Source organism: Lampris incognitus, chromosome 4, assembly GCF_029633865.1.
Source record: "Lampris incognitus isolate fLamInc1 chromosome 4, fLamInc1.hap2, whole genome shotgun sequence".
NCBI classification, from domain to species: Eukaryota; Metazoa; Chordata; class Actinopteri; order Lampriformes; family Lampridae; genus Lampris; species Lampris incognitus.
The window spans coordinates 23,049,893-23,076,154 of NC_079214.1; the positions used below are offsets into that span (position 1 = coordinate 23,049,893).

Below are 26,262 nucleotides of genomic sequence, written 5' to 3' on the forward strand. Positions count from 1 at the left end.
AAAACACTGGTGCATCTGGTTTAGAAATGCTGGTGATCTCACTGATTGGCATTTTAAATTGCCATTAATGACACCATTGACTGAGTCCACTGTGAACCTAATATTTCAAATCTTATCAGTGTAATTTCGCAGCTTTTATGCATAATTCTTTGCAGGTGTGATCGGTCTCTGGACAGCACCCCTCAACTCAGTCTGGAACTACTTTCAGACATGGGGATCACATGAAAGTAAGAATGTTCTATCTAAAGTTTAACTAAACACACGACGAGCAACACTGCAGGGAACTGAACTAGAGCTTCAACCGAGCTTTGATGGCCAGTTTGTCAAAAGTTTAAGTACAATTTTTGCATGGAGCTAAAATGCTAAAAGACAAATATATTCAAAAGGACAATTTGTCTCAAACCTTTTTTTTAACCCAGTCTACTGGAGATTTCCTCAAGAGACTGACTTTGTAAATATTCTCAAATTATATCTACCAATAGCCACTCTCACCACAGTATTCAACACTTAAACCAAATTAAAGCAGATTGCTCGTTCCTTCTTTCATTACAGTTTTTCACTCAGCTGTATTGCTCCGATAATCATGGTAGGACGACATTTAGTTGAATTATTGTCTCACTTGAATGACATCAATGTATTGTAGGGACAAGAAAATGAGCTGTGCTGTCAATAATATATTTAACAACCCGATTGCTCATTATCAGACTAAAACAAACATGTCTTGCGACAACGTAGTCTGTGTTGATCTTTTCAAAATCGACAGGTAAGGCTGGATGTTTATCTACCTGAAAGATATGATTCTGGTGAGGAGCATTTGTATTGTTGATGAACAGTACAGTACACTGACATTTAAAGCTCTTAAACAATAGCGCCCCCTGTTGAGGGGTAGTATTGTTTAAAGCTCTGAGTCCGTGTTGAATAACCCTTGTGACAAGGAAGTACAATAGTCCCATTACCAGTCCAACTTTGGCTGAAATTAAGCAAGACAACGGTCTTCTTTTAAGACTCAATTTAATAACAATAAATACATAACTATAAACATTTAATCCACACATAATAGCACAAGGCTAGCATCTCTATTTACATTCAATGAGACTCAAAAAAGAGTCCTCTCTTACAATTCAGCCATATCCAATGATGCATTTTGAATTTGGCTACCCCTATACATTCAGGTTTCAACTGTGATTGTCGTATCCACTTTTGCTTCAATGTACTGGGCTTGTAGCAAAAATACAGTGATTCTTCCAAAAGCAATGAATTATGTCTTTGACACTAAATATTCATAGATGATCTGGAGTGCACATACAGGTATGAACTTTCCCACCCCTTTTTCAATTTGCATTTACATTTCCTTTGTAAGATTAAAGACTATTATGCAACAACTACATAGAATGAAAGCCCAGCTCAAGGCTGTATGTCTAAAACTCATAATGCTATGAGCTGCAACACCAAAAACAGTTTGATTGGTGTGCATTACCCTTCATTTGCTTCCATAATGAGATGGTGATCCATGATGAAGCAGCTGATGTGTTTCCTAAGCTCCAAGCTAATTTACTTCCTCCATTTTAGACTTACTCCTGGAGGCTTTGAGTTTGGGGGTTTGGGACTCCTCAGGTTCAGGGGAACCAGGTGGATCACTGGGTGGGCTGGGTGCGCTGTCAATATCAGGCTCTGGTTCAAGGGGCATGGAGGGAGCTTTGGTGGCTCCTATGAGAAACAAAAGCATTGGGTTTGGAATATGTTCAGTACATTCGCTATTAACACTAGGCTACTCCATGGCTGAAAGAAAATATCAACCTGTCAGTTGTGATAAAGCCTTTCTGAAAGGAATTACATTGTGATTTCCAGCACAAATGATACTCGAGCAAGAGCAGAATTGGGAGTAAACATTCAGGCTGCTTGACTCTAGCTAGCCTGCGAAATTAATGTCACAGCCTGAACCAAGGCTGTGGGGTGTTTTTTGGGCATTTTTCTGAGACAGAGCATATAAAAGGCTTTTTTTTTCACATGCAATATCATATGTGTGTTTTGTATTACATTACAGTAGGTAAGGTTACATACACTGTGAGAGGTCCTTTACATAATCTATTTCATGGAATCTTTAGAACTGCTGCCAACCTAGGCTCCTGTTATGAACTAAAACAAAGGATGGACCAATCATAATCTCTGACAAAGCAACGAACACAGTAGCTATCATAAGATCACCTAGAGCCTTCTGGGCTAATGATATGGACTCTGAGAAAAAGACAACATAGCCTTTAGACAAACAATATTTCTCTACCATGGAATAATTATCCACTACATATTGCTAATGGTTCTATTTTTGTGCTGTGTATTAAGTTGTGTACTCACAGCTGCTTCCAGGGCATGTGGAAAGTCTGCAAGCAGCTGGCCGCTGTGCAGCTGTTTCAATGTACGTGCTACAGCACATCAATGAATTGCTCTACAATGACTGCATTTCCTCCAACAGCTATACAAATGTAAGGCAAAATACTGCCCACAGGATCTTTGGAAGCAGAGTCCTCACGGTCACTGAATGCCAATAATAGTAGAATAGCTTGGAATTCAGAGTTCCCCCATGCAGTTTTTTTCTAGGACTCTGACTTTTCTTTTCATGCTTCCTAGAGAACATATCACCTAGAGAGCAGCTCTTTTTTCACAATTTATTTTGCTGTAGGCCAAAAGACCAACAATGTCAAATTAATCTCCTGTTGGGCAGTAAAGTAAACCAGAGGTGCATATGAGAGAGAAGGGGAGCTTATTTAGTGCTAAGACAGGTATAAGATAAGGTGGCTCCATAGTGAGGAGTTATTAAAATTAAGGGATGGAGAGAGGTGAAAGTTGGGTAATCTTTGCTGTGAAGCATATCTAGCTTTCATCTGCTGGCATGGCACATGGCAACTTGGATATGAAAGAAGAAGTTAGCCCAGCCTTGCCCAGCTTGCCTTTAACCTGTCAGGTCCTTATTGGATTTGTGCATAGATGTCAAGCCCTATTTCTTGACCTGGCTAGTTCACATGTCTTCATGTTTTATTTACAAACTACAAGCAGTAACCCTGAGATGTATACCAACCACTCACAAACACTTGTTGCCAAAGTAATAGTATTAAAGGATGCTCCTAGTAAGTCCCGGGGGACATACCTGTTTGTAGCTCAATGTTCTTGTTGTAGCTGGCAGCAGAAGACATGGCTTGGCCCAGGGCCTGGTTAGTACCAAGGGGAGCACCAGGGGTTTTGGTGGTGGCAGCTAAGAGAGGTTTTGACTTGGAGTCTTTGGCTGGTTTAGTCCATACAAGACTCTCTGCCACCTGCAGGGCAGCCCCCATCCTCTGAGCCATATCCACCAGCTGTCAGTGACAAACAGAGGTAGGACTAGGAAAAAAAAAGACTCCCAGAATATGAAATACTAAAGGTACCATTAATCACAATGGAGTATGAAAATTCAAAACAAAGCATTTGTTCGGATATGGCTTGAAAAAATGGGAAGCTAACATCAGAATGAATTGGATCTTAAAGTACCTCAGGATCAAACTCAATATTACTGCTGCTATCTCTCAGCAAGTTGACTCGCCTCTCCATTTCATGGTACTGATCCAGGGCTCCCTTCTTGTCTCCATGATTGTACAGCAGGACAGCAAAGTTCAGGTTGACCAGAGGGTTGGTCCTGTGAGAGAATGAACACTTCAATGCAGATTCACACTGATTATGACCCTCTCAAAATGAATCCACCATAAACAGGGAAACACTCACTTGTCAAGAGCCACAGCTTGTTCATATGATCTTGTGGCATTCTCTACATCATCCAGGTTAGTCAGGGCCACTAGTGACAACAGGCACAGGACAGTTATTAAGAAAAAAATATTTTTAATCAAACTCAAGAGTGGATGTGTGTTCATTAAGACCTTTCGTAGGTGAACACAAACCAACAAATGCAAACTAAAGCAGCCTTTTCCCTGAGAACAGTTGCATACCTCAAAAAAGGGGCAGTGTATGGTGAAAATTAGATACAATTTTGGTATCTTTGCTAAAATTAATAAAATATTGGTACAGAAGCTAAATCAAAAATATCTGAAAAATTACATCTCAAAACAGAATTGTATCACAACAACGCCAGGTACAGATTGGAACACATGACTATTCCCCAACAAGTTGTTTAATTAAGAACTAATATTATAGACAAAAGATTTCAACAGAGGTTTTGTTCAACACACTGCAGGTAATATAGTCTACCATCTTTGGCTCTTGAGAATGCCTAAAATTAAGTAATCAAAGTCGTTAAAAGGAAAGATGTGTGGTGATTACATTTCCATTGTTAAACAATGCAATTAATAGCATTTTCTTTTTTTGTGTCCAGTGCTTAGTGCTGCAAGGGTAAACTTAATCAACATATGAAAAACAGAGATGAAAACACCTGCAATATCCTAGGAGCAAGCTAATAAGCTGTGTCTTAAAGATTAACTGTGTTCTGGTTTGTTCTATTTCCATGGCTTCCTGGCAAAGTACCTGCCAATAACATGTAGAGCTCCCCCATGCGGGGGTTTAGGTTGATGGCTGCACTGAGGAAATGGAAGGCAGAGGCATACTGCTGCATGGTAAGGTGTACCAGGCCCAAGTTATACAACACTTTCCAGTCAAATGGAGACAAGTAGTGGGCCCGCTTCAGGCAGCTGATGGCCTGTGAAATGAATGTCAATGGGGGAAATAAGTCAACAAATAACAGGACCGTTGGTCAGGTAGGTTATGATACGTCCAAACAAAGATAACCCTGGCTGAAGGTAGTTGAAGTACAGGATTTCTTCATTGACAAATTGATGACATATCTTCTATTATGCTATTGATGTCAGACCAGCGACGACGCAGTACACAAATTCTGATAACAAAATGCAAACTATTGCCGCTTTGTAAACAGTAAGCCCAATGTTCTGCTGTAGAGATTTGCATAGGCTGTATGAATTTCAACCCTCTTCATGGTGTGTTTCGGCTATACAGATGAGTTACAATTTCTTATTAGGTAAATAGCACAAGAAACGGGTGTATATTATAATGTAATCCCATTTGATGCACTGTACAAGATATGTAATATAATTCACTATTTTAAAACAAGAACATTAGCTTTATTTAGTTCTAATAGATTCATTCACAGTACTACTCACAGCCACATATTTCTTTTTGCCAAAGAAGCACATGCCAATGTTGTTCCAGAGAGGGGGGCTCTCGGGCACAGCACAAGCTGCCACACGATACTTGTTCATTGCCACATCAAAGTCACCATGGGTCTGCATCATACTACCTGCAGCTAGAATGGCCTGGGAATAAACAGTGTTTATACAGATATTAGAAGAAGAAGCTCCATTTGAAACTTCACATGATAAAAGACGGATAGCACCACCTCAGGATGACTGAATTCTTTTCTTAAAACCAATGGATTGTCTGCAATTGGCTGGATAGAGAAACAAGTGTTAAGAATAGGAGATTGCTTGTATAAGTACCCACTTACTGTATAGTTGTTAGGGTCATAAGTAAGGGCATTCCCAAGGTGCTCAAATGCTTTTTGGTATTTCCCAAGCTGAGGAAAAGGAACACTGATAAACATATACTCCTTTTAAAATGTTACACCCAATTCCAAAACGTCACCTAAAGCTACAATCCTGAAGATTTACATGCAAACAAACATCTTTTTTGATACTTTCTATTACTGGCAGCAGTGACAACAGCTAATCCATGAATATCGAAATCATAAATGCTTTTGTACTTTGACAGAGGAACACTAGTGATTCTTGATTCATTTTAAACGGGAATTTGAAATCCATCTAGTATATCAATCACCAATGCAACTACCAGAATCACTATTGGTGTCAGTAAGTTAAACAAAAACAAAGGATTCAGGATTGCAGATTTTAAAAAAATCTCTGATGCTGACGTTAGGCTTGTGACTGATGGATAGAGTCTAAAGTTATTTTCTCTGAGGAGGTTACACAAAGATGTTCTCACCTGTAGAAACAGCAGGCCAAGCGTAGTCAGCAGATCGGTATTTTCAGGAGAGAACCTGAAGGATAAGCAGACCTCAAATAAAAACTGTCACTTCATCTCTGTATGTAATAACATCCAATAGTTACTCCTAGTCTCATGGAAACAACCATGATTCTGGAAATCTGCTGATTATTCAATCAGGGTTTGATTCAGCATAAATGTGGGGTGTTAATTATGACCTGTGGGGGGATGATCCGGCTTAGAGACAAGACTGCAGTGAAAAAAGGACCAGAAAGAAAATAACAAAACATAGGGGGTTAAAATTAAACTCGCAGTGGTTCGTCTCATTAAACGCAAAACTAGTGTTAGGGCACTTGATTAATTCATTTACCCCCAACAGGAGGTAAACATAATGAGCCCTATTATAGACACTGACTATCATTTCCTCATTTACACCACTGTTTAGTGGTTAAAATGCTCAACACAGGATTAGAACAAGTATTGAATGAAAATAGAATGGTTGCAACTTGAAAAGGGCCTTGATTTGAACATGGGTATGTTGGAACTTTCCGTGAAAATTAAGGAGAAAATGAGTGCTGATGACTTTAAAGAGTCAAATAAAATTTAAAATAGAACTGTTTCTTCTTTTTCAACTTAATCCTATTCTTTAATGCCCAAATGTTTTGGTGGAAGCTTGTGCATTTTGCTGCATAGCCCAGATTGGGCGCAGCAAAGTGTCAGCCGCAGAACAGCACCGCCTAAGATTAACTTTATCACGGAAAAAAAATGGCAGCCTACAATTGTGCAATTTAACATTCAAACTTTGCCTAGTGCCTTGAGGGTGGATTAATAATGGAAAAAAACACTCTTTGGTAAACACTTCCAAATGTAATACCTTGAAATGCCATAACTTTGAGGTAATGCAATAAAAAGTTGAGAAACTATCCTCCGCAGACACCGCCAACTCCAGTTCGTGTTGTTAAAATACCTTGCCAACCATTTTCTCATTGTCACTTTCGCATACTGGAAATTCTTTCACATGCATATTAAGCATTGTCCACATTCAAATTCTACTTACTCCACTGCACTCTTGTATACTTCAATGGCCTTGTCAGTGTCCCCAGCCAGTAAATGAACCTTCCCCAGTGTCATGAAAGCCCTGTCGTGTTTGTTCAATCTCAGTGCTATGTTTAGATGCTCCTCAGCCTGAAAGAGACAGGGAGGGTCTATGATCAAATCACTGGGGAATGAGAGCACAAATAGTGCCTATATTGTTGGCTAAATCTGCATACTCACATTTTTGAAGTCTTTTATAAAGGAATAACACACACCCAGATTGTGGTTGATTTCCTGAAGTTAAAGAAGGTAAAATTATACATTGGGTATAGGTACATGCCTAACTTAATTAGTGCTGCATTAAAGATGGGTAAACTCTGACTTACACCTCTTTAATTAATGCATGATCATTTTCATGGTTTAGACAGCACTTTTTATCTTGCCTGCTTCATACTCAAAACTCCACAGGGTGGCAACAACGAATTATACAAGCAGCAGCAATATTGTAATAAGGTTGCTTATTTCCACATCACATGGGTGATCTATCCTGTCTGGCCAGTAGAAAGCATAATGTAATAATTCCACTCAAAGCAACTTCTGGGTATAGCCATAGCCTCCTATCTGTCTGAATAACCTTGACTTTGTTCTGAGAGACTGTGAAAAGGTGTGCAAACTATGTTGACAAAAATACTGCGGGACACCACAAACTGTAGGCTTTGTTATTGACAGAGGCTCTTGTGTGTGGGAGAAGTTTTGTTCAAGGGGGTAAGCCTGACACTAACAGGCTGCAAGTGAAAGAGATGTCACAGGAGAAAAGTTTGAATTTTACAAAGCTCACAAACCTACGCCATGAGGGTGTTTGGAAAACGTCAAATTTCTTTGTTGCTAAGCAGGCGTACAAGTGGGAAAATGCCTTTTAATAGCATTTTGCATTCTAGGTGTGGCCTGGAGAGAAATTTACCGGGAGAGAATGTCAGGTGCCTCTCTTCTTTTATAACTGCTTTCTTAATACAAGAACGGTTTTCATTTACCCAGTCCTTCTCATTGAGTCTTGCAGCTTCATGATAGACTTCAATCGCTGCCTTGTGCTTCCCCAGCAGAAAACTACGAAAGCATTAAACAAAAATAGTCAGATTTAATTTGGAACAATTAATCAACATATGCACTGCTTGCTGAGCATTTGGCAGTTCCCAAAAGCTTGTATGTTGCAGTGAAAAAAGTCACGGATGGAGGCACATGGGGTCATTTTACCCTTTAGTATTTAAGTTCCTTCAGCATATCCACTGTATTGTTTTTATTAGCACTGTACTTTTCCCTCGCTGGGTCTTTGCCACTTAGATGAACATGGGTTGCTGTGCCCCTGAACTCTGAATGCAGCATACTCACAGTGATCTGGCCACTTGCTTGAGATTGTCAGAGCTGCTGGGATTGAGAATGGCACAGCTCTGGAACAGCTCCAGGGACTGCTGGATCTTCCCCTCCAGTCGCAAGATTAGTGCTGTGGCAAAGAAAAATAGAGAAAAGAAAGGATCCGTATGGAGAAGAGTTAAACAAATGCATTAAAAATTGAAGGCACAGGAAGAGTCCACTGAGCACATTGTGGAGATGCATGAAGAAGCTGGGGTGTTGAGTTTCAGAGCTTTTTTTTTTTTTGTACAGGCAATCCTACATAGTAAATGTTAAATACATGAGAAATGATGATTACACCCAAAGCTTACCTTGAACATATATAGCATATTCACACACTCCATTGGTCTCTTGCAGCTGGTCTTTGATGATTGCCTTGGTTAACACAAAAGGGAAACATAATTCCTAAACCTCAATTATGATGTTGGCTGCAAAATATTTGGAATATGAACAATCCAAAAATAGTTCTGTGGCTAAACTAGTTAATTTAAGTTGCACATCTATTGCCCTGCAAAACAGTCATTCCAATTTTAGACACTTTCTATACAGCTTACAATTCAAACTCAGTCAGACCATAGCTGTCTGTATCTACAGAAGCAGATCTATTTTTTCAGATTCAGAAAAACAGTGTACTCTACTTTCTCTGCACCTGCATGTTAACGTCTTAAAGCAAGGATTACATCTCTAACTTTGATAAATTAGGCCTCCTAACACAAATGGATGCTGGTAACACATTTTGTACATGTTATTTCATTCTAAGAAGGGAAGTCCTGTATGTATTTGAGATTTTCATAAGATACTGTATCCTAATTTATCTACCATGCCCTGTCATTGGAAATGACCAATTTTAATAGAAGGAGCCAGGGAAATCAGTCAGAGAAGTAATGAAAGTTCCTCACCTTGCAGGTTTCATAGTCTTTGCGGATGTAGTGCAGATGGATGAGCCAGTTCCTCCTCTCCAAGATGGGAAGCTCTGGGGCTAGGGTGAAATGAACATCCAATGAAATCCTGGCAAAATTTGCAGTTAGCATCACTTCACAGTTATACTTTTAAGACTGTTTCTTTCATTTGATTGCTGAAAATGTAATCCCATAAAGCACCCCTATTTTGCAGACAATAGCAAGTTTTTGATCTGACAGTGATAACAGATGTAGCATTTCAACCAAAATGGGTATGCTTAAATAAAATCAATCCACAAGGCAGACTGTAAATGTTAGCTTGTTGGCAAATTGTTAGTGACAAACTGGGACTTGTTCTACCTCTTTTTTTCATCGAGGCAGATTAAGGTATTTGCCTTGTTACCCAGGCAACCATGTCTATAGCAAGGCAGATACAGAGAAACACAACCAAGGAGGCTGAGGGAGTGAGCAGCACAATACAAAACCAGCACAAGGACGATGAGGTAAGCTCAAGAACCAAATCACAATACTCGGGATCTTCCTCCTTACAGAGTACAACCTTTCATTTCAGAATGCAGCAATAGTAATCCTTAATGAAATGAGTTGAATCTGATAATCCTGTTATCTTGCCCCTACTACCTTTCTCTGGGGCTAAAAATAGGATTCATGACTATGTGAAGTGAAGCACAAGTAGTCTTTTTGTCTGCTTCAGTCATTAGGGGGATACTTTTAATGAGCTGCTTGTATAAAAATATAGTGTTATTTACACTGAAGCTCCCTTCTGTGTGCATCTACCCTTATATCAGGATTTTGATGATCCACAACCATAGCTGGAGCCAGAGCCCTTTTCCGACCCCTTCACAAAAAATCCTCTCCATCGCTGAGTGAGTCCTTACCCATATTTTGCTGCATCAAGATTCAGAGTGGCCCTATTTGTAGCGACTTAATCCGCTTTCCCCCTGCTGAGACAGCAGTAATATTCTTGTCTCTGGGTTTCAGCTGTGGCCCTGTGGCACTCCAGACTCCACATATACAAAGCTGGGCAGATTTAAATTGGGGGGTGGGTGGTTGGGGGTACATGCACACATGTATGCCTGCGTCTATGAAAGGAGGGTAGAAAGCGTCAAGGAAGAGGGGCACAGCATGGAGTCTCCCAATATAACCCCGTGACAAACTCCATCCCAAACATGGTGGATTTTTCTCATTGTTGTGTACGATCTGGCTAATGCTAAGACCGATTTGCTTTCCATTTGCTTTAACCATCTGTTAAAAGAGGATAAGAGCAGAGGAGAGGCGTGCTGAGATCAAAAGACACATGGAGAGAATATCAGGAAAAGTAAGATCAAAATGGGTAAGCTGAAAGTTTCGCGCCAAAGACTTTACAACAGAAAGAAAACATTTGGGGTATTAAGCAGCTCATAATTTCACAACTTCACTGCGCATTATATCATAAAAAAGTTACAAACTAGAAGAGCGCACTCAGTAGAGTGCAGATCCCCACTAGGCATATCTCCCCTTCTCTGGTGCTCAGACTTGGCGACAGGCCAAGCAGTATGCGAGATTAGCAGCGGACAGATACACATGGACAGAAAAAAAGTGTTTTTCCTGCCATTATAAGAGTTTTGTGCAGTGCCCAAGTCGACTGAATGGAAAAAAAAGTTTTTAATATGCAGCATTCAAGCTAAAAAAAACAACAACAAAAACCTAATAAAAATGTTTTGCCTGTCAGTCTGTGGATGCACAGCCTCCTTGGCGGACCCTCACACAAATGCGACCGACATGAACTTGCACCTTCCAAAAAGAAAGGTTTGCTATGCGACCATTTTTGGCTGACTCTAACTAACCCTGTCTTTATTTTCATAATATAATAAAGCTGGGTAAACCGCTTACGGTTGCACATGCGCAACTCGCATCTACGGTTGACTCAGATCAGGTAGCGACCAGAATATGCATGCAACTCCTGTTTTGCCTGCAACCTACAGAAAGTTGTTTCTTTATAACTTTAGCATTTTTATCAAAATTCTTTTAATAACTTTTGATCACGTCACTGCCTGATCTGAGTCGAGAGAGACTAAATGCCCTTGTTGGGTCTTCATAACCAGTACGCCTCGCGGTCCGAAGAAGACAAGCACCCCCGACGCAGCACATGACATGATGTAATTTCTATAATTTTTTCAAGTTCATGGTGGGAACGATGTTGAAGTTAGTTTAAGGGGAAAGTTCAGGGAAACATAAATAATGATATTTAACCACTAATTCTCTGTTCTCGGCAGGCTAATAAAATACACCTCTGCCGAATAATACATACACACTAACTTTACTTCTGGAGATCTATGAATTAAATGGTTTTACCAGCACATATTTTGAGCCATTTTGGCTCAACAGTTTCATACATTTAATAACGACCTAAGATGAAATACTTTATGTGATCGACTTTGACAGAATGAATTTGAAACCCCACATTAATTTTTCCACATTAAAAAACCTAATTTTTGTATAACTATCTGAAATCCTATGCTTAAAAACACATCGACAAAGATACCCGAGTTCGCCCTAAGAAATACTGAGATTAATCAATGTACATTTCAGACCAATTGTATTAAGGAAATGCTACTACTACTGAGTCTAATAAAACATTGATGACTAAACATTCAAAACTCAGATCATTTGTCATCATTGCTGAACCTGACAAAGAGGATTATATTGTTTTTAAACTGTAATTTGCCTTAAAAAACAGTTCCATTAATTTTACAGTGGACATTTGCATTATGATATTTAAACAAACCATCCGTCAACAGGGAAATAAAAGCCTGTTGTCTACAACAGGGGTTCTCAAACTTTTTGGGGCCAGGGACCCCCTTGAAGAGGAGAAATTTTTCCAAGGACCCCCTCATAATCGTAACACCAATTAAGCATACGATTACTACCATCTGTACTCTTAGATGCCATTGGAACTATTTGTATTCTAAAACTTTTCAAACTAAATACTTCAGACCAGTTTCATAAACAGACACACATTTCGATTTGAATTATATATAAATACCACTTACTCCCACTGGGGGGGAGTTATGAACACAATATCCTTGTTTTATTGGCGCAAATGGCCCCCCATTTGTAGATATCCATCCAACCGTCCATTATCTGAACTCCTTATCCGGCTCTAAGGGTCGCAGGGATGCTGGAACCTATTCCAGCAGTCATTGGGCAGCAGGAAGGGAGACACCCTGGACAGGCCGCCAGGCCATCAAAGGGCCCACACACACACACACACACACATGCATACCTAGGGACAATTTAGTACGGCCAATTCACCTGACTTACATGTCTTTGGACTGTGGGAAGGAAACCGGAGCCCCTGGAGCAGTGTTTCTTAACCCAGTCCTCAAGGAACCCCTATCCTGCAGATTTTCATTGTAACCCTGCATAGGTAGCCCTGCTTGTACTTACTCGACCAATCATGTTACAGCACTTAATTATGCAAGGTGTGCAACGTCTGACAAAATTCATTGCTGATTGGTTGAATAACTACAAACAGGTACCTATTCAGGGTTGCAAAGAAAATATGCAGGATAAGGGTTCCTTGAGGACAGGGTTGAGAAACACTGCCCTGGAGGAAACCCACGCAGACACGGGGAGAACATGCAAACTCCACACAGAGGACGACCTGGGATGACCCACCAAGGTTGGACTACCCCAGGGGCTCTAACCCAGGACCTTCTTGCTGTGAGGCAACCGCGCTAACCACTGCGCCATTGAGCCACCCCATTTGTAGATAGGCACTTTTTAATGATACAGCATACTTTTATAATTTATAGCAAATTATTTTGCGAACCCCCTGGATATCATATACATCAAGACTGACATGAATCCGATCAACCACCTAGGAAGAGTATTTCAAAATGTAACACGTGTCAAAACACACAAAATCGAAAACAGCTCACTTCCTGCTAGGTGTGGCTAATACAATGTAAATTAAAAATCTGTTCGACTGGGGAGACCCACACGCCTACCAAATTTGGTGCATGTCGGTAGTTGAACTACGGTGTTTGCTGATGACATTGTGATCTGTAGCGAGAGTAGGGTGAAGCTTGAGGAGAGCCTGGAGAGGTGGAGGTATGCACTGGAGAGAAGAGGAATGAAAGTCAGTAGGAGCAAGACGGAATCCCTATGCGTGAATGACAGGGAGGACAGTGGAATGGTGAGGATGCAAGGAGTAGAGGTGACGAAGGCGCATGAGTTTAAATACTTGAGGTCAACTGTCCAAAGTAACGGGGAGTGCAGAAAAGAGGTGAAGAAGACAGTGTGGGCAGAGTGGGGTGGGTGGAGAAGCGTGTCAGGAACTGATTTGCAACAGAAGGGTACCAGCAAGAGTTAAAGCGAAGGTTACAAGATGGTTGTGAGACCAGCTACTATCTACTGTGTTATATGGTTTGGAGACAATGGCACTGATGAAAACACAGGAGGCAGAGCTGGAGGTGGCAGAGTTGAAGATGCTAAGATTTTCATTGGGAGTGACAAAGAAGGTCAGGATTAGGAATGATTATATTAGAGGGACAGCTCAGGTTGGACAGTTTGGAGACATAGCAAGAGAGGCAAGATTGAGATGGCTTGGACATGTATGGAGGAGACATGTTGGGTATATTGGGAGAAGGATGCTGAATATGGAGCTGCCAGGGAAGAGGAACAAAGGAAGGCCAAAAAGGAGGTTTATTGATATGGTGAGAGAGGACATGCAGGTAGCTGGTGTGGCAGAGGAAGATGCAGAGAACAGGAAGAAATGGAAACGGATGATCTGCTGTGGTGACCCTTAACAGGAGCAGCCAAAAGTAGTAGTAGTAGTAGTAGGTAGGTGAAACTATATGCTGGGCCCAAGCCTCAATGACATATGGGGGCACCACGGAGTTCCTGAGTCACACCCAGGGCCAAGACTCTGTCCCTGAGTAACTGTCACAAGCACCGATGTGTTTACTAAATTTCAAGAGTTTTTGCCCATAGGAACCACCTCAAAAATGGCCAAGTCTTGAAGAAAAAGAAGAAGAATAATCCTTACAGAAACAATAGGGCTCTTGCCCTCCAGTGCTCAGGCCCTTATTAAAGGAGGCTGCAGGACTTGGAGCAATTTAGGCTATTTAAGGGTGATCACTTTTTCTCTTTCATGGATCCCAGGCTCAGGAACAACCAAACCACTGAGATTAACCTACTGACTTGGTGTCCTCTTTAAAAAAACAAAAAAAAACATTTTTAAGCTTGCTTTTTTATATCTTTTACTGGATTTATGAACTGTTGGCTACTGTTTTAGTCTTGATTTAATTATTTTACACGTTTGCCCTTAAGTATTTTATTGCTCTTTATTCACTGTTCACATTTTAAGCGTTTGCACTGTAGAGCACCATGTAACTTCGTTTTGTGTGCTCTTTAAGTAAAATGTATTATTTTACTTGTTGACTTAAACAGCCTTTAGTATTTCATGTATACACCTCCATTTTATCAATTCCTTCATTCTTTTCTTTTTTCTGTTTTCAATTCTACTTGCGATTAAGACTATACAACGTACTCATAATATAACAGTGGTCACATCATGAAAAAAATACATGTCCAGAATTGACTGTTGAATAAAACTATTCAGAAAATAGCCCAGATATATGCCAAATGATTTAAAGTGTAACAAACTTAATGTCTCACACAAGACGCACCTGGAAGAGTGTCAACACACCGGGAAGAAGGATAACATTGCCCTCTACAGGAAGACTGACAAACCCCTCTAAATTAAATTCCTAAACACCAATCTTACATTCTGCTCTTGCTATAGTTGTAAAGTTGGCAAAAAAGGAAAAAGGTTTGGCAAAAACTGTAAAATATCTTAAACACATGTAGCATTAGTAATGACATACTGTACCTTTAGGAGCCCGTCGTTTCTTTTGCTCTGTGGCTATGGGAAGCTAAAATGTAACAACACAAAGAATTAAGTAAACAAAAGCACAACACACCATGTTTTTGTTTTGTTTGTTTTTTTTTCCCCTGAACTGTACTTTAATGTCTTTTGCCCTCTCTGGGAACAAGAATTGTTTTTGGTTTTTTTTCAATAAAAGGCCCTGTAGTTCGTTTCCAAAATACTATATACTCCAGTGAGAAAAGAAGATAACTTCTAAACCAAGACTTGGTATATATCCGTGAAATGGATATATACCAATGGATAACCATGACCTGTATGTACGAGAACATTCACAGACTTCTAAACCAAGAGTTCATTGATTTTATGCCATCGTCGCCATATTTCAAAAGTGGTGCAGTTGAGAGAGAGAGAGAGGGGGGGGGGGAATACTCTTCACTCTTGAGATCAATAGTGGGCAATAAAGGACAAAGAAATACAATATTGTAACGAATTCAGGGGGACAACCACAGGAACTGCCGCGGCCGAGACACGGACCTGTATCGCCCGCACCGCAGGAGAGAGCGCTAACCGCTCGACTACAGGGTCAGACCGAACCAGCGGTCAGCGTGTCTACTTATCCATGCACGTTACAATATTATAACGTGCATGGATAAGTAGACACGTTGGCTACTGTATGACGGGTCTGACCCTGTAGTCGAGCGGTTAGCGATGTCTCCTGCGGAGCGGGCGATACGGGTTCGCTTCCCGCCCGCGGCAGTTCCTGTGGTTGCGTTGTCCCCCGAATTCGCTACATTGGTGTCAGAAGCGGGATGGAGCGACCGTAAGGCCATCGGAAGCGTATGCGCCCTGAGGCGTGAAGCAGCTGATATGCTTAAGCGCGGGGACGCGCTTCCCGAAGGAGGGGGGTAGTGTAACGTGCACGGATAAGTAGACCCGCCTGACCCTTTAGTCGAGCGGTTAGCGATGAAATTGACAAAAAACATACTTAAGATCTTCCATGGCTCAAGAGAGATTGAGTGGACTGGTACCTATAAGCATTAACAATACAGTTGGCCGTGAGATCTCCTACAATGACGTCATAAACATAAATGACTGCCTCCAGGAAACAAAAGATTTTAAGGAGGATGATCAATTAAAGCACTTTATTTTGGGATATTTTCTGAACCATTGAACACCATAGTTTTCCAAAAAGTTTTTATTCATCTACTTATTCTTTAATCTTTGTTATATTGTTAGATGTTAGAAGTTCCTCTGTTCATTGTATGTCATTATTTAATTTTCTATTTATTTAGTATTGTCTGTTTTTGCATTTGCTTTTTAAGAAAATAATTTATTTCTTTGTTACTGTTCTGCACTTTTGCATAGTTCAAAAGCAATTAAAATAGTTAACTTGTTCAGTAAATGCATTGTCTGCAGGTTTATTTTAAGACTTTCAAGCACAATAGTAAGTCATGACAATGGTATGGTAACGATCAAGCATGGACATAATATTGTCGGTCGAGGGAGGTGAGTTTAGCGTGGGGGGGGGGCCAAATCAAATTCTGCTTAGGGCCCCACAAAGCCTTGGGCCGGCTCTGAAGGCAACAGCATCCACAGAACGTATCCCTTTTGATAAAACACAGCACACAGAAAACACTTATTTATGGTCAGATTTCAAGGCCAGTCTCCAGCCCTGTTTTCTATTATATCATTGTTAACTTCCCAGGGTAGTGGTTCTTTGTAATGTCCTTGACTTGTGCCTCTGTTATTCAGCATAGCCTGAATGTAAAGCATTAACGCTAGTGCTAACAAGCCACCACTAGCTTAATGTATTAGGTAACATTGTAGCCAAGCAACCATCTGTTACCATTAAACCACATAGCTACTGATACCCCAAATCCCAAGTTAATAATGGAGAAAAACGCAGCGATATTTCCCCTTTGACAGCAAGGTGCCTTCCAACATTTCATGGGCCGACATGCTGTGTTGCTATATAGCCGTTTAATTAACTAACGCTGCCCCGTTAACAGTGAGAGGACACAGATTAGTGTGCGTGGCAAGTTAGCTTAGCTATAGTTAACTTTAAGCTATATCCGAATTATTTTAGCTAGCTAACTGCTGATTTGCAAAACGAGGAAAGACGCCGAATACCGGGGTTACGCGTCACGAACCCTGCTTGTTACCACACCCATAGACAAGAACATGTCATCCAGCACCCCGTTAAGGGATATCGACACTTTTGCTCTGCACTTACCGCCGATATTATCTCTTCCTCCGCCATCTTGCCTCTGATCGTCAACACACGGAGTTGTTGCCATGGATACGCGCCCAAGACATTTTTTTTGTATTGCCGTAAATCACATCTCAGTCCCTGCGGCTCGCCAATCACACTCCGTCCTCCAACGGATGATAGCAAAAGCGGATATTGTAACTAGTGAAATTGGAATTTGTGATTTTAAAAACAAAACAAATTTAATAGGTATAAAGGCTGGCCATATGACATGAAGGGTCTGCACCCCTAACAATAAGCCTTCTGAACAAGCAGTATAGTAAACTCCATTCACAGGGGAATAAAAAGATGCCAATATTTTGTGATGGCTCTCATTCAGTCCCAAGACAAGTATTGGCACCATATCTGCTTAAAGGTAACAGGTTAGCTAAATACAGGGATCAGGTGGTATAACTACTAAGAAAATTGGTAGGGGCAGTGTAAAACTAGCTTTATATCGAGAAATAATTACTGTACTTGTGGCTATGGATAGCAAGTGTTGAGGTGTACCAAACTGTGCTATGGTCCAAAGTGCAACAACTTCATTTATTTATAAATCAAACGTTCTTTCAGCTCAGTAAGGCAGTCATATCACTTTATTTAATTTCTACAGTTTATCCTACCATGTCATTATTCGAGCATCTATATAGTAGTTTGCCCTGCAGCATCTTCACCTTAATACACGATAACTCAATCCCAATTTCTATCACAGTTAAGGTCCATACTATTACAATAAATACAGACGAGTGAGCGCATCACACAGGGTCTAAACTATACAGTCCATGTACTGCTTCAGTAAAACCGTAATCAAGTCTTCATTTGACCTTCGTATTACACCTTCTTTTCACTTCATCTAGTCCAGTAACTCGATTAAATAACAAAAAGACAGACGGGAAACAAGATTCATCCCTTCACCCTCCCTCAATAGAGAGCTAATCATATACAGACAACTGGGGAAAAACAACAACAAATAACTGACCTCTTTAAGAAGATGGCCATTACATTCATACATCCTTATTCCCTTATATCAGCAGTGTAACATTAATAAATTATTAAAGTAGATTGACCTTTGTGATTCTAACTTCTTCACAATTTTCCGGGCACACCTTGTTTTACAGGGCAACCTGATTAGAAGAGCTGATTGCAATGAAAGGAAAGTCAGTAAAAAGTAGCCATAGAATGGGAAAATGCAACTCAGCTTGTGCAAGATAGAAAATCGATATAAAAAGATAACGGTTAAGTGGTTGCCCTGTGATGGCCTGGCGGCCTGTTCAGGGTGTCTCCCTGCCTGCCGCCCAATGACTGCTGGGACAGGCTCCAGCATCCCACGACCCCAATTGGGATAAGCGGCTTGGATAATGGATGGCTAACAGTTAACTAGCAGTACTATCATGGGTAGCTTGATGACAACGTAAAAAAAAATAATTACTTTATGATGGCATTTTGAAATCTCCCCCTGGCAGCAAAACATTCTCATGTCAAGTCTGTGTTAGGTAAATAATAAACTTCCTTTTTGTACATGTTCATAGGATTCAGTTCATCTCCATGCAAACAGCTATAAAGACTACAGTCCGATTACTTTTCAGAAGCTTCGACCTATCCATTGACAACACAAGTGAGAGGAGTGGGGGAAAATACTTTCACTGAGCCCAGCCCTTTTCATTAAATGGTGCAGTTAAGGCATTGTTTTTTCTTTTACACCATCTATATAGAGGACATCCCATCAAGTAGTCAGATCCATGGATCAGCCTTCCATATCTATTAGCATTGTATTTTGATTTGTGTTGACTGGTGAGGGGCTGAGGAACTTCCCACAAGGTTGGTATGCTGTTTAAAATTCATGGTCTAGAAAAAAAGAATTTCCAGATCAAAAATGACTAATCTGACTCCTGTTCCAACATCTCAAGAATTAGCGATTGCAAAACCCCAAAGATCAAATAGGAGCTGTTGAATAATTATTAGTACATGGCTAGACTATCATGTTGGTCAGAGAAGAGGCTAGTGGGTAGTGTTACATATTCTGGACATGGTCATGGCAGCTTGATTTTCACTAGTTCCCCTGGAAAGTGTGCTGAGCGGCAGAAACTGCTGCACTGGCTGTCGCTGTCTGCAAGGTTCGGTTAGTGAGGACCCCCTGGGAAAACTCCACCTGGGCTTTGCTGAAGCTGGCCCCTGTTCTCCTGTACTTAGAGTGGACCTGGATGAATTGAGAAAAGGCCCACGCATTAGCGCTGATCGAGTTTTACAAGTGAAAAAGCTTTATAATCCCTGACACTCAACGCGGTGAACTCACTTCAATCCTGTGGGCTTGATTTCATTGAGGGCAAAATGTGTCACACCATTAAGCTGTTCCTCTTCAGTTTAAGTTTTATTACCATCATGTGTGCAGATTTTAGCATGTATTTTAGCAGTGAAATAAAAAGCCAAATATGACACTACTTCCACCAAGAGTTTCGGAACACTGCACTCATCACCCAAATATGCAAATCGTAACCATTTCAATTATAAAGAACAATAAAAACGGTCTTATATTCAGTTTTTAAAAATAATTGGATGGACCTAACAATACTTTACCATTTTCAGGAGGATGACGGCCAAGACAAGATTAACTGTGAGAAAACCTGCCACAACCATCATAATTACAGCCACCGCCAGGTTGGAACGAATCATGGAGATGGAAGTGATCCATCCACTGTCAACAATACAGTGACAAATGAATAGAAATTACTGCCAATTCATATTCCCTGCACAACAAATTTTTCCTTTAAATTGGCAGTACATAACATCGACATGGTATACAATAGCTTTTGTAATGGCATCAAACAAATAACTAAAACTTACAACACTGAACAAATAGGAAGCAGCATAAAGCTTGGAAATGTGAGTGATGATCTGGAGGACTGAAAAGCCTAATGTATGAAAGAGAGGAAGAACCTATTGAGAGACAGATGTTCCTCACTCTTACGAAGCAGAAACAAAGAGCGCAGCACCAAATTAGGGCAGCAGGAATCTGTCAAAGAGATGGCAAGAAGAAAAAAGAGAGAGAACAAGATGTGTCGCACGCACGCGCACACGCACACGCACACACACACAGACACACACACACAGGAATAAATAGAGAAACACCCTTAACTCATGCATCCTGACATTTAAATCTATCCCCAGCAGACTTTGTGGATAACTGTTACATGCATTCACCCCACACACCTATGTTTTTACCAAACTCTGGCCTAATGACAATCCCGTGAGAAGTTGGGGGATTTACACGCTCAGTCCCACTTACCTGTTACCCCATCTGGGGATCCCCACACACTGAATGATGTACACAGCCACTTGGAAGAAAAAAACAAAAAAAAAGAAGAAAAAGCTGAAGGAGCTGTCGGACCTAAGGAGAAAAAAAAAGAAAAGAATTCTACATAAATGAGACTTCTATTTCCTGTTGTTCTCATCTCTATTAAGGAGGCTTGAAAAGAATGCATGATGAGCTAAACTGCCACACATGACACAAACAAGCAGACTAGAATCTGGAGTAGCGATGCTTAGTTTACTATGGACAAACTAAAGGATTTTTGCCATTAAAAATTTTTAATTTCAAGAAAACAAGCTTTAAACCAATTTAAGTGATCTTCCCTCAAAAGGATTTTAAAATTTTTTTAATTTTGTGGCATCATATAATCATTGACCTCTATCTTTAACTACCGGGTGGCGTCCAGGTAGCGTAGCAGTCTATTCTGTTGCCTACCAACACGGGGATTGCTGGTTCGAATCCCTGTGTTACCTCCGGCTTGATCGGGCATCCCTACAAACACAACTGGCCGTGTCTGCGGGAGGGAAGCCAGATGTGGGTGTGTCCTGGTCGCTGCACTAGCGTCTCCTTTGGTCGGTCAGGGTGCCTGTTCAGGGGGAGGGGGAACTGGGGGAATAGTGTGACCCTCCCACGCGCTACGTCCCCCTGGCTAAATGCCTCACTGTGAGGTGAAAAGAAGTGGCTGACGACTCCACCACATGTATCGGAGGAGGCACGTGGTAGTCTGCAGCCCTCCCCGAATCGGCAGAGGGGTGGAGCAGCGACCTGGACGGCTCGGAAGAGTGGGGTAATTGGCTAGATACAATTGGGTAGAAAAGGGGGGGGGGTTGATTTTCAAGTTACATCTTTTTCTAAAACTTAATTACTTGAATTGATATCAACTATTATTGATATTGAAGAAATTCTACTTTATTCATTTTCAGAGCCACCCTCCCACCCAGACACACATTGTGACATAGTCGTGTGACATTCATTTTATTCATGCTCTGTGTAAACATATCTGCTTGTAAGAAACTGTGGTTTAAACTCAACAAAACAGAGTTGCATTGTGTGTACATTCACTTTATAATGCAGTGCAAACAATGTTTCAACACTATCAATAGCTAAGCAAACAAAAACAGACCCAAAATAAATCCACCCACCTGAAGGCCTTGTAGACAGGCCTATACCAGCAGATGAAAGAGACAGGGGTGAAGAGGATGAACCAGAGGATAGACAGGCCAAAGTCTACGCCGTTTTCAGAGCTCGCTGTGAAGTAAGCCAGGCAGGCTAGCACGTTCAGGAAGAGTGTGGCACTGTGGACTGGAAGTACAGGATTCGACGAATGCAAGATGGAAGAGTAGTGTAAGTTGCTACTGGGAGATTGTATTTCACTTTACTTGGTGTCAACTGGGAATAATACACTAAAAAGTGCAGTAAAATCTGATTCATTGGAAAATCTGATTTTGTGGAAAAGCATAGTTATTTCCTTGTTGGTACATGTAGTTTAAATTCAATCAAAACTACCGACAAAAATACCACATTAGTGCACAATATAAAAGGTGTCATATGGACTACTTTACAACATGCTGTAAAAGGAGACCATCAGACATATCACTAATAAAATGAAGTGTTTTCATCATTTAGATAAATGAAAATAGATTTGTTAAACTTGCTGTTAAGCCCACTGAGGGAAATTTGTTATTTGTGATATTGGGCTATTCAAATAAAATTGACTTGACTTGACTAAGACATCAGTTGGTAAGAAATACGGTACACTTGGTGCACTGTTATTACGTACACATCCAGAGGTAGTACATTCTCTTGCAGATCCTGCGGTACTCCTCGGGGATTTCCTCCTCAAAGTCCTGGTAGAAGCAGGGGTTCACAGGGAAGAACTTGGGGAGCGGGGGCCAATTATTTTCTCGAACTGGCACAGAAGGGATTTTGGAGTTTGATAAGCATTTCTAAAATGCGACTGTTTAGACAGCTTCATTGTTTTCATGTGCACAGTATGCAACTATTGACAATTTCACTATAGAGATCAGACAATACAAGAACATCTGTTCTCTATATGGTCCAAAGTACAAACATTGAAATTTAAGGCAGGGAAAACCCCCTACAGTATCTGAATGGTGAATTTTAGAAGCAGGGTTGAAGTGCCTCACCTCCATTGGGTAGTCCTCTACCTGTGGTCCTGTTCCTCAGCTCTTCTTCCTTTTGCTCGAGCTCGGCTGCTTTCCTCTCCAGTTCCTGCTGCTGTTTGATCAGTTCAGCCTTGGCAGCAGTTGCAGCTGCCTGGTGGAGAATGAGTGACAGGTGGCTTTCAAAACATATTGGTGACTGCTTTAGTTACTCTACAACACTGTGTGCAGGTACAACACCAACACAGTTCTCTCTGCCACAATTTTCGAATTAGCTCTGTGATGGACCATGGGCTGTGTCCAAACCCAACCTAAATGTTCCTCCTTATGTGTAGAAAATATATGCCAGTTCTTAAACCATTTCTTACAACGTTTACTGTACTCTTGTGATACTTTATATACCTCTTATTTCATTTAAATACAATTGTATCAATAAGTTCCGCAGTCACTCAACCACATGGAAAAGACCCTTTTGTCCATTACTCTGCTAGTCAGAGCTTTAGGATAATGAGACAGTGTGAGAGACCATACGAGACAGGAGGATGGCGGTTCAAATTCACGTCAGCAAGTATTTACCCTGATTATCAAGTCAAAAAGTACTAACCACTTTAAGGAGTGTTGTGAAGTGTAAAAATAGCATTAACTATGTATGCCAATTATAGTACTCAATCAAAATATGCTTTGGTTTTACTATGTGAGCTAATATACTTACTATAAAGTAGTTTTGACACCCATTATTGTTTAAATTGAAATTTTCTTTACATGTATACATATTGGAAAAATTAAGGTAAAAACAGCGTTGTCACTGTACCCTAATCTACCTTTTTATCCACACAGTTTTTAAGAAACTATAACAGGCGGGCAAAATCAGCACAGACCCCCCACACCCAGGTCACAGTTGGTTTGAACTCCTACCCTCTGGCAAGCACTACAGACCAATGTGCACCAAAACCACCAGACATAGGAGCAGTTTTTCCCACATGCCATCTCTCTCATGAACACATAACAGCGTGGTGAAATAATGGACACTTACGTAAATATGACGCTCTGTAAATAGCCCCCTCTGGTCAAGATGTCTTACCTACATATCTACAATGTGCACTACCTGTTTAAACCAGATGTGCAATACAATGTTTGTGCAATACAAATGTACAATCGTAAATTCATATTCAACTACTGTATACTGTTAGAATTACTGCTGTTATTGTTGTGGTTGTAACATAGGTATATAATATAGTATGTAGTTGTGAGGTGGATGGTAGGGGAACATATAGTAGTGTATAATTCTGATACATAAGGTGATATAGTATCATATAGTGGGAGTATATAGCATTGTATATGGGTACGATGGGTTGTGGAGTTGTGGTATGGTATATGGTATAGTGTATGGGTGATATAGTATATAAGCAATATGGCATAATATATGAGCATAGGTTGTTGATTACTCAACCATAACAAAACTGTATAATAGTGACATACCTGGTGTGCATACATGCTTGTGTACCACAGTCAAATTCCTCGTGTGTTTGGGTACACTTGGCCAATAAAGCTGATCCTAATAAACCCCTGGTGAGGGTTTTCCATATTAACCCCATTAGGAGAATGAAACTTAATTTCCTTAATTTACTTGTTCATGTATGTGTGCTACTCACTTGTGGAGTAGACTCTACTGAGGTCTGTAGTACAGCAGGTTGCGATGAGGCAGCAGAAATGGGGATGGTAGAGCCAGTGTGTTTTCCCTGTGGAGTAGTATATTTAATACGTTTATACATACACCATATGCATAAGGCATTATTTGATACATTAAGCGATATCAATGTGGTATCTAATCGCTCAGTTGCTCAAAAAAATTAACTCAAGAGGAGAGCGATGCTACATCATCGTTATCAATGGTGGGGAAAAAAGGGGACCTAACCATTCCACTTTCTGAAAATGGATTGAATTCACCAACGCTTTCATACCCACTGGTGGCTTGTGAGATCGAATCATCCTGAAACAGAGAAAACGGAGAACATTAGCATCATTCAGTTCGATATTCTGTGCTGAAGTCTCACAGTAAATGAACTACAGGTATGCTACTGGCTTCTGGGCAATCTTGAGTCAGAGAGGACGTAATTAAGCCCACCTGTCCTGAACAAACAAAAAGTGCTCTTCCCGAAAGCAAATGTTTGACAAAACGTGTATTGTCGGCCTACACCCGCTGTTGCCGACCGCTACTGGTTCCGGTCAGAGGAAACACGAACTCAAATTTGAGTAACAAAAACAAGTTTATTGTACTGTGGAGGCAAAAGAAAATTTAATGAACTCGTAGTGACCTATACGTAGATACGCAAAAGTATTACAACCCACAATAAGGTTATGATGTAATACGGTATCTAGAGCTTTTTAGTGAAAATGTCAGTGGCGTAGCGAAGTGAGCTCACACTACAACGCTATTTATCAGGCACCTGTGGGCCTGCACCCACCTGAGCAGGCACTGTAGGGCCGACCGACGTAAACAAATATCCTTCTACTGTCCGACACTCTAGGTACTTTTGAAAATGCTTTATGATAGCAACTTAACTATGTTCTAATGTCTTTTCAGAGTCAGGAAATGCTAAGGCCAAACCCAGCAACCAACCAAACAGGTTTTCGTTGCAGCGTATCTTTATACAGCATGACTAGGGACGAAACGGAAATAAAACCAGCTGTTACTACAACGTCAGATAAGGAGCAACAAAGGAAGGTCTTACCTGAAAAGGATTCACATCCACGGGATCTACAAAGGGGTTGCAATCAAATCCAGACATTTTGGGAGAAACTTTACCTCTCAAGAAATAAACACAATACCGCTCCCGCCTCCCCGACAGCCTGCACCGAGGTGTTGCTGTCACAAAGCTCTTCTGCGCATGCGTCATCTGGGCAGCGTCATCGGGGTTGTCTTGAGTCACTTCGATCAATTACCTTAGAAATCGTCAAACAGGTTTCAAATGTGTGACTTCCTCAACCCAATCTGCATTCATTGTGTAAAATGTAGGTCTGTAGTGGTGTCTTTTTTGGGGGGGGTGGGGGGCTGTCCTTGTTAGGGGTAGTTTTACTTCTACGCTCTTTAATATAATTTACTATTACCGACAGCTTGCTGCATAGATCCACTTATACACTTAGTCATTTAGCGATCACCATCTTCAAACAAGCTTCAAGCTTTTATAATAAACTGAAGACGATAACACGTCAATGTGAATTCAAGAAAGGGGTCATTGTAATGGGTGACTTCAACTTAAATTGGAAAGACAAGTCCTTAAGGGAAAAGCTCAAGCAAACTACCGATAGTTTTAATTTGACTCGAATGGTTAAAGGTCCAACAAGAATAACAAATAGCA

General features: G+C 40.7%; 2 protein-coding genes across 2 annotated transcripts; both read right to left on the reverse strand.

The window, feature by feature from the left end:
• Positions 1–1,003: 1,003 nt before the first annotated feature.
• Positions 1,004–17,572, reverse strand: bbs4 (Bardet-Biedl syndrome 4). The gene is made up of 16 exons (XM_056278561.1): positions 17,459–17,572; positions 15,229–15,271; positions 9,333–9,412; positions 8,745–8,808; positions 8,413–8,524; positions 8,058–8,130; positions 7,267–7,320; positions 7,049–7,176; positions 5,992–6,046; positions 5,498–5,566; positions 5,154–5,306; positions 4,504–4,675; positions 3,751–3,820; positions 3,520–3,664; positions 3,143–3,347; positions 1,004–1,707 (listed from the first exon to the last, which is right to left on the reverse strand). The coding sequence occupies exons 1-16, from the start codon at positions 17,483–17,485 to the stop codon at positions 1,547–1,549; spliced, it is 1,611 nt and encodes a 536-aa protein (XP_056134536.1). The 5' UTR covers positions 17,486–17,572; the 3' UTR covers positions 1,004–1,546.
• A 440-nt stretch (positions 17,573–18,012) lies between these two features.
• scamp2l (secretory carrier membrane protein 2, like) lies at positions 18,013–25,764 on the reverse strand. Its single transcript, XM_056278449.1, has 9 exons — positions 25,636–25,764; positions 24,819–24,893; positions 24,556–24,642; positions 22,928–23,057; positions 22,561–22,689; positions 21,923–22,082; positions 20,757–20,858; positions 20,048–20,165; positions 18,013–19,670 (listed from the first exon to the last, which is right to left on the reverse strand). Exons 1-9 carry the CDS (start codon positions 25,690–25,692, stop codon positions 19,524–19,526), a joined length of 1,005 nt encoding a protein of 334 aa, XP_056134424.1. The 5' UTR covers positions 25,693–25,764; the 3' UTR covers positions 18,013–19,523.
• Positions 25,765–26,262: the final 498 nt, after the last annotated feature.